Raw genomic sequence first — 8,560 nt, 5'->3', positions numbered from 1 at the left:
GGAGCCCCCGCCCCCGGAGCCCCCGCCCCCGGAGCCCCCGCCCCCGGCTCTACAGGGACCTGGGGCTGAGCGGCTTGCCCCTTGCCAGCCTACGGAAGGTGCTTCTTCCAGCTGGTTCTGTGCGGCCACAAGCTGGAGCCGCTGGTGCTGGTGCAGCTGTCGGAGCGCTACGAGGTGGGTCCCTCCCAGCCCGCCACGGGGTCCCAGACACGCTCCCTTCCCCTCCTTGGTTCAACATGACGCCAGCCACTGTTTAGGGCCTTAAGATAGGGCCATTTCGCAGGTGGAGAGTGCATACAACGGGGACCTGGCCCAGGCCCTCGAGCTGGGAGCCAGCGGAGAGGGCGCCGGGGCTGACGGGCAGGGCTGGAGGTGCGGTCTGGCCAAGGGGAGGGGACGCCTCCGGCGCAGCTCTTGTTCAGGCAAGAGCTGACCGCCACCCGCTCGCACAGCAAATGGAATACCTCGGCCGTCATATTGCCCGGAAGCTCAACATTAACTACTTCGACTGCTTGGCCACGTCGTACCGGCACGTGGTCCGCCACTGGCCGCTGGGGGCCACCTTCAGCCCGGGCATCCTGCTGCACCAGAACGGTGCCTAGGACAAGCGGGACTCTCACAAGTCAGCCCAGGACTTGTGATGCTGCCAGCTGGCGCCCACCCCTCCCCCACCCCGGGACTACATTCTCCCTTCCCCTCCAGTCTCCCGCCTCCACCTGACCACTGGCCGCCTTCTCAATAAAGCGACCTCCTGCTCCAAGCCTGCTCATTTCCTCCGTGCGGTGGGGGCTGCCGCCCCAGGGCCCTCCCGTGGTGCACACCTCGCAGGGCCTCAGGGAGCCTTTCAGGGAGCAACCCCGGAGTTTGGGTTGGAAGATGGGGGTAGCAGTGGGACTGAGGGTGACAAGTAGCCAGGCCTCTAGAACACGTGTGGGACACACTGCCTCTCTCGGTCAGTAGCAGTGAACTGGTCCTTCCAGGCTTTGGAAGTGCTGACCAATGAGCAGAATCCAGGAGTCAGAATCTGATCTGTCCAGTCTGGGTCAGGTGCTGTTCTAGTCCAGTCAGCAATGGGATGGGGGCACTGCTGAAGGTCCAGCACTGTGCCTAGGGGTGGATCCTGCACTGGACACTAGTGGAGTTTCCCCTGCGGAGCTCTAGGCCAGAGCTCAAGGCCTGCTGGGGAGTAGACCCACCATATCCCTGGAGAGTGCTCCTGCCTGCCTGCTGGAACCCCAGTCCCATGTTCCCTGTCCAGCGGGTGTTCTTGCCTCCTGGGTGCTGGAAGCTGCTGTGGGAGCGGAGAAGGCACCTGGGTCTTCCTGTCAGCATTTTTTCTCAGGGCCATGCTCACGACCCAGGTCTTTGTGCATTGTATCAGCTGAGTGTCCCTGGAACCAGAACCAGCTGCATAATTTGCAGGGCCCCATGCAAACTGAAAATGCAGAGGTCCTTGTTAAAAAGTTATTAAGAATTTCCAGATGGCAGCACAAGAGCATTAAACCAAGTGCACCCGTTAGTGCTGGGGGCTTACCTGCCCACCAGCCAGCAGGCTGAACAGCCAGGTGTGTAGGCATCCAGCCCCACCCACCAGCAGGTTGGCACCAGACCTGGGATCCCCTGTGCCCACAGCCAGCCCCACCCACCAGTGAGCCTGCACCCTCTGCATGAGGCAAGGTCTGGCAGCCAACTGGTCCAGGGGCCAGCCCCATCTACCAGTGTGCCCACAGTAGCAGGCCTTGCCACAACAGAAGGGCCCTTGCAGCCCACACAGAGGGCAGCCCTAGAGCATACAGCTCTGGTGACCAGAGGGGAGTGTGCTGCTGGGTGGGTCGCATAGGACATCTCCAACATAAGCCACTTTTCCAAGATCAGGACATAACTGACCTACCTAATACACAGAAATAAAAACAGAGAATTAGGCAAATGAGGCTACAGAGGAATATGTTCCAAATGAAGGAACAAAGGCACTACAAAAAAAGGAAATTACAGGCCAATATCCCTGATGAACATAGATTAAAAAAAAATCCTCAATAATATATTAGCAAACCAAATCCAACAATATATTAAAAGGATCATACACAATGATCAAGTGGGATTTATCCCAGGTATGCAAGGATGGTTTAATATCCACAAATTAATCAATGTGATACACCACATCAACAAATTGAAGAATAAAAATCATATGATCATCTCCACAGATGTGGAAAAATCTTTTGACAAAAATTCAACATCCTTTTTTTAAAAAATGTATTTATTTTTAATTTATTTATTATTTTTGGCTGCGTTGGATCTTCATTGCTGCACGTGGGCTTTCTCTAGTTGCAGCCAGCGGGTGCTACTCTTTGTTGCAGTGCCTGGGCTTCTCATTGCAGTGGCTTCTCTTGTTGTGGAGCACGGTCTCTAGGCACACGGGCTTCAGTAGTTGTGGTTCGTGGGCTTCAGTAGTTGTGGCTTGCGGGCTCTAGAGTGCAGGCTCAGCAGTTGTGGCGCACGGGCTTAGTTGCTCCACGGCATGTGGGATCTTCCTGGACCAGGGCTTGAACCCGTGTCCCCTGCATTGGCAGGCAGAGTCTTAACCACTGTGCCACCAGGGAAGTCCTCAACATCCATTTTTGATAAAAACTCTCAACAAAGTGGGTATAGAGGCAACCTGCTTCAACATTATAAAGGCCATATATGATAAGCCCACAGCTAACATTATACTCAACGGTGAAAAACTGAAAGTGTTTCCTCTAAGATCAGGAACAAGACAAGGATGCCCACTCTCACCAATTCTATTTAACATAGTATTGGAAGTCCTAGCCAGAGCAATCAGAGAAGAAAAATATTTAAAAGTAATCCAAATTGGAAAGGAAGAAATAAAACTGTCGCTGTTTACAGATGACATGATGCTATACATAAAAAATTATTAAGACACCACCAAAAAACTATTAGAACTAATAAATGCATTCAGTACAGTTGCAACATCAAAATTAATATACAGAAATCTGTTGCATTTCCATACGCTAACAAAGAACTGTCAGAAAGAGAAAGTAAGAAAACAATCCCATTTACAATTGCATTAAAAAGAATAAAATATCTGGGAATAACCCTAATTAAGAAGGTAAAATACCTATGCTCAGAAAACTATAAGACACTGATGAAAAAAATTGAAGATGAGGGACTTCCCTGGTGGTGCAGTGGTTAAGACTCCGGGCTCCCAATGCAGGGGGCCTGGGTTCAATCCCTGGTCAGGGAACTAGATCCCACATGCATGCCACAACTAAGAGTTCATATGCCACAACTAAGGATCCCACATGCCACAACTAAGGAGCCTGCCTGTTGCAACTAAGAAGCTGGTGAGCCACAACTAAGGAGCCAGTGAGCTGCAACTAAGGAGCCCGCCTGCTGCAGCTAAGACCCAGAACAACCACATAAATAAATAAATATTAAAAAAAAAAAAAGAAATTGAAGACAACACAAACAAGTAGAAAGATATACTGTGTTCATGGATTGGAAGGATTAATATTGTTAAAGTGTCCACACCACCCAAATCAGTTTACAGATTCAATGCAATCCCTATCAAAATACCAATGGCATTCTCCACATACCCATTCACAAAGTATGTCTAAAATGTGTATGGAAACACAAAAGACCCCAAATAGTCAAAACAATCTTAAAAAAGAGAACAAAGCTGGAGCATTCACACTCCCTGATTTCAAACTATACTACATAGCTCCAGTCATCAAAACAGTATGGTATTGGCACAAAAACAGAAATATAGATTAATGGAACAGGATAGAGAGCCCAGAAATAAATCCATGTGTACAAGGTCAGTTAATCCATGACAAAGGAGGCAAGAATATACAAGGAGGAAAAGACAGTCTCCTCAATATGGTGTTGGGAAAACTGGACAGCTACAGGCATAAGAATCAACCTGGATTACTTTCTCACACCATATACAAAAATAAGCTAAAATGGATTAAAGACTTACATGTAAGACCTGAAACCATAAATCTCCTAGAAGAAAACATTGTCAGTATGCTCTTTGTCATCATTCTTAGCAATTTTTTTTTGATACGTCTCCTCAGGCAAGAGAAACAAATGCAAAAATAAACAAATAGGACTACATCAACCTAAAAAACTTTTGCACATCCAACAAAATGAATAGGCCACCTACTGAATGGGAAAATATATTTGCAAATGATATATCTGAGAAGGGGTTAATATCCAAAATATACAATGAACTCATACAACACAATATCAAAAACAAACAACTTGATTCAAAAATGGGCAGAGGACCTGAATAGAGATTTTTCTAAAGAAGACATACAGATGGCTAACAGGCAGAGGAAAAGATGCTCAACATCACTAATTATTAGAGAAATGCAAATCGAAACTACAGTAAGGTACCACCTCACACTGGTCAGGATGGCCTTCGTTAAAAAGTCTACAAGGAAAAAAAAAAAAAAAAAAAAAAAAAGTCTACAAGGGCTTCCCTGGTGGTGCAGTGATTAAGAATCCGCCTGCCAATGCAGGGGACACGGGTTTGAGCCCTGGTCTGGGAAGATCCCACATGCCGCGGAACAACTAAGCCCGTGCGCCACAACTACTGAGCCTGCTCTCTAGAGCCTGCGAGCCACAACTACTGAGCCCATGTGCCACAACTACTGAAGCCTGCGCGCCTAGAGACTGTGCTCCACAACAAGAGAAGCCACCGCAATGAGAAGCCCGCGCACTGCAACGAAGAGTAGCTCCCACTCGCTGCAATTAGAGAAAGCCTGCGCGCAGCAATGAAGACCCAACGCAGCCAAAAATAAATAAATAAATTTTAAAAATAGTCTACAAATAACAAATGCTGGAGAAGGTGTGGAGAAAAGTGAACCCTCCTACACTATGGAGAACAGTATGGAGTTTCCTCAAAATAAAACTACCATATGATCCAGCAATTCCACTTTCAAGTATTTTTCAAAAGAAAGAAAAATACTAATCTGAAAAAATATATACATTGTAAATATTTTCTCTAAATTCTTCTTGAAAGTACTCCCTGGTACTCTGTCCTGCGAATCCTGGCCACCCCGGCCTTCCCAGACACCCAGCTCCGTCTCTGAACTTGAGGAGTCTGCCCGGGTGGCCCACCTGTGCCACAGCCTGGACACACTCTCTAGGCAGTGACCTGGGGGATCATAGGGCTCACCTTGTTTGTCACCTCTCAGGGGTCACTGTCCTTCATTGCTGATGCCCAATGTCTTGAGATCCATTGCTTCATCTATTTTGCCTAGTTTTTTTTTTTTTTGAATGGGAACCTGTTTGTGTCCCTCCTCCCTTTTGTTATTTTAAAAAATTAATTAATTAATTTATGGCTGCATTGGGTCTTCGTTGCTGCTCACGGGCTTTCTCTAGTTGCGGCGAGCAGGGGCTACCCTTCGTTGCGGTGCGCGGGCTTCTCATTGCGGTGGCTTCTCTTGCTGTGGAGCGTGGGCTCTAGGCGTGCAAGCTTCAGTAGTTGTGGCTCGCGGGCTTAGTTCCTCCACAGCATGTGGGATCTTCCCAGACCAGGGCTTGAACCCGTGTCTCCTGCATTGGCAGGCGGATTCTCAACCACTGCACCCCCAGGGAAGCCCCCTTTTGCCTAGTTTTTTAGCTGTTTCAGGTAGGATGGTAAATTTGGTTCCTGTAACTGCACTCTGTGCTGGAAGTGGACACTCGTCCAAGTTCCTCTGGAGCTCAGCTGCTCTGACGCTTAAGTCGAGGCCTGACCCTCAGCACTCTGCACTTTGGCTGCAGAGCTGGGAGCTGCCACCAAGGGGCTGGGCTTTCCGTGGCTAGGCCAGGCTCTTGGCCTCTCATCACCCTTCCGTTGGAGCCTCACCAGAGCTGAACCACGGCCTCGATCGCGACTGTTGCTCCTGCACGTTTGAAACGCCAGGCCCTCCAGCCGCTGGTGCAGCCGTTCCTGCTGTGTGATGCCCGCTCACTACAGGGGAAAGTTTGAACCGCTGGACCCTGGCCTTGTGCCCCGGTCTGTCTGTGCCCCACCTGCAGCCAGCCAGGCAGCGAGCGAGTCTGCCTCAGTCCAGGCTGTCTTGGACCACTCCTGACTTCAACTCCCTGCCCGGGCTCTCCAAGAGGGAGACACTGAAGCAGAGTGTGCAGGATGTGCCACTGCGAGGGCTCTGGGGTCGGAACATCTTGCTAGAGGCGCCCGCATCGGGCTGAGACGCCAGGCCTTTGGCTCCTGCATCGCCCAGCCCTTCGATGCCAGCCATCACGAGAAGGCTGGCACATGGGGCCAGGGGCAACCCCTGGAGCCTCTGACAGCTGAAGTTGTCCCCTGCAGGCAATGGGACCAGAGTCCCTCCTGGGTAGACGATCAGGGCAGTGTGTCACGTGTGCACCACAGAGAAAAGTCGTAGGAGTGGCTACGGGACGGGAAGAGGCTAGCTAGTGTTCAGAAGAATGACCCGCTGCCCTTGCTGAGGAAGTGTAGTCCTCAGGGGGCCGGGCTCCTGGGAGAGTGAGAAGGTGGACGGACGGGCAGCAGAGAGGATGTAGTGAGCATGGTCATCTCTCTGGGGCAGAGCTGGGGTAGGGGGTTGCCGGGGGGAGCCATGGGGGCGTGATGTCCCAGAGCAAAGGTTGAATGAAAGTGGCAACCCGATGGAGAGGACAGGAAGGTGAGGTTACGGAGGTCCACGCTGTATCAGGAAGTGCGGGGCTGCCAGGCCACCACATGCCAAGCTTCTGTGGAGCGTAGGAGGGGTGGCAGGCCACCCCCTGCTGCCAGAGCCTCCCCCTGGTGGCCCAGGCAGCCCTGCCCTGCAGTCCCTCTGGTCACTTTCTCCTGGCTTCCTCCACCCCCCCAGAGCTCACTCTCCTGCCCGCCGCCCCCGCCCCCCCCGCCGTGTCTCCTTTAAAACTCCCCAAAGAACAGTCCTGTAGGGGACACTAGTGACCTGTGTCTGGATAGGACAGATGCCTGTGTTGACTCGGGAACACGGAGGCGTCTGAAGCGTATGGGAGGTTCCAGCTCAGGCTCAGGCTGAATGAGACCAAGGCTGTGAGCGAGTCGGGCAGTTGGATCCCTTGGACTGAGGAGGGATCTGGGCCATTTTGGGGCAGCTGGCCTCTCATATAGCCAGCTGGAGACCCTGGACGCAGGAGGCTAAGGGGACACCCTGCCCCAAACAGGAAGGGGACAGGGCCCAGTCATACCTCTGGTGCCCCCAGGTAGGGCTGGACGGACTCAGAGCACGAGGCTGGGGCTCCATCACACAACAGCCAGGCCGCCTGCTCTCCCGTCTTTGTTTAGCTCCTAAGAGAAGAGTGGCGCTTTGCGATGGGGGGAGGGCAAAAAGGAAACCAGGCTGGCCGTGAACTGGCCTTAGGTGGTGGTGGTGACAGTCACATGGTCTGACTCTCTACACTTTTGTGCATGTCTGATATTTTCTATAATAAGATGTAAAAAAAAAAAAAAAAAAAAAAAAACCCCCCGAAAACCCTGAATTTACATTTTCATTGTTTAATTTGCATGACTTTTCTGGCGAGGCCTCATTTCTTGTGTAGTAAATCTCCTGTTAACCCCTTGGGAGTACCAGCATTCCTGCTCTGTACAAGTTCACCTAATACTACTTGTTCCTACTATCAGAATAGTAACCATTGCTGAATTTACTGCACTCATTTTCTACTACCTTGATGTTCACCCTTTGTTTTTCCTGGTCTTTTTCAGGTAGCCGGTTTCAGTTGCCTCGTGGTCTGGCCTTCCTGCTGCGGCTCAGACCTCCCACCCCAGCAGGTCCGCCTCAAGCCCTTGTTCCAATGAGCCCCTCCCAGCACACATCACTTGTTTAGGAGTAAAGCCCCCCAGTCCTGACACCCTCCCCCGGGGCCAGGCTCCAGCATCCCCCCACGCCCTCAGCCCCATCACTCAGCCCTTGCTCTCCCCCGACCGCGGCCCCTCCTCCCTGCTCCCTTCCCGCCAGCCTTCTCCGGGGCTGCTTTTTCCTCTCCCCGCCTCACCCCCAGGCCTGGAAGTGCCACGACCCCTCTTCCTGCTGCAGCCTGCAGCCCCTTCCCCCTGCTCCCCCCAAGAGTCCTGGCTGACGCGTCCATCGCCCGTCGGCCGCACCCACCCCCCACCCCAGCCCTTGCCGAGGCGTCGCCGCACCGCTGCATCAGGCCTGAACTCCCGTGCGCCACCCTTCAGCTCCCTGCCCCTCGGTGTTGACCTCTTCTTCCTGCCAGTGACCTCATCCTCTGCCTCAACGACGCCCTGGACCCTGTCACCTCCAGTAACCCCCCCAACCCCGCCCCGGCATCTCGGTTCAACACCCGGTTCCCTGCCCATCACCCCTCCCAGCTCACTGCTGCCTCCAGCGCCCCAGAGCCCCAGGATGACGTGTCGTCACCCTCTTCTCATCTGGTTTAGATTCCACGATCACTGCCGCCCCTCCCTTGCACGCCCCTTGATTCACATGCCTCTCTCAGTAGCTCACCTGGATAAACTCGACCCCTCTGCTTACCCTCACTGGCCTCCCTGCTGTTCCTGAAAGACACAGAATCCCATCGCCTCTGGAAT

The 8,560-nt window shown here is 52.2% G+C and overlaps 1 protein-coding gene across 1 annotated transcript in view; it reads left to right on the top strand.

The window, feature by feature from the left end:
- Positions 1-752, top strand: part of CATSPERQ (catsper channel auxiliary subunit theta) — a 2,106-nt gene extending 1,354 nt beyond the window's left edge. Inside the window, exons 5-6 of the mRNA XM_027132070.1 lie at positions 89-174; positions 453-752. Coding sequence (XP_026987871.1) covers positions 89-174; positions 453-602 — 236 coding nt within the window. The 3' untranslated portion in view covers positions 603-752. The remainder of the gene's footprint in view (positions 1-88; positions 175-452) is intronic.
- The last annotated feature ends 7,808 nt before the right edge of the window (positions 753-8,560 follow it).

This window comes from Aethalodelphis obliquidens, unplaced genomic scaffold (genome assembly GCF_003676395.1).
Source record: "Aethalodelphis obliquidens isolate GAN/ISIS:26980383/991018 unplaced genomic scaffold, ASM367639v1 scaffold41, whole genome shotgun sequence".
Taxonomy (NCBI): Eukaryota; Metazoa; Chordata; class Mammalia; order Artiodactyla; family Delphinidae; genus Aethalodelphis; species Aethalodelphis obliquidens.
This window is presented reverse-complemented; position numbering and strand designations above follow the sequence as displayed.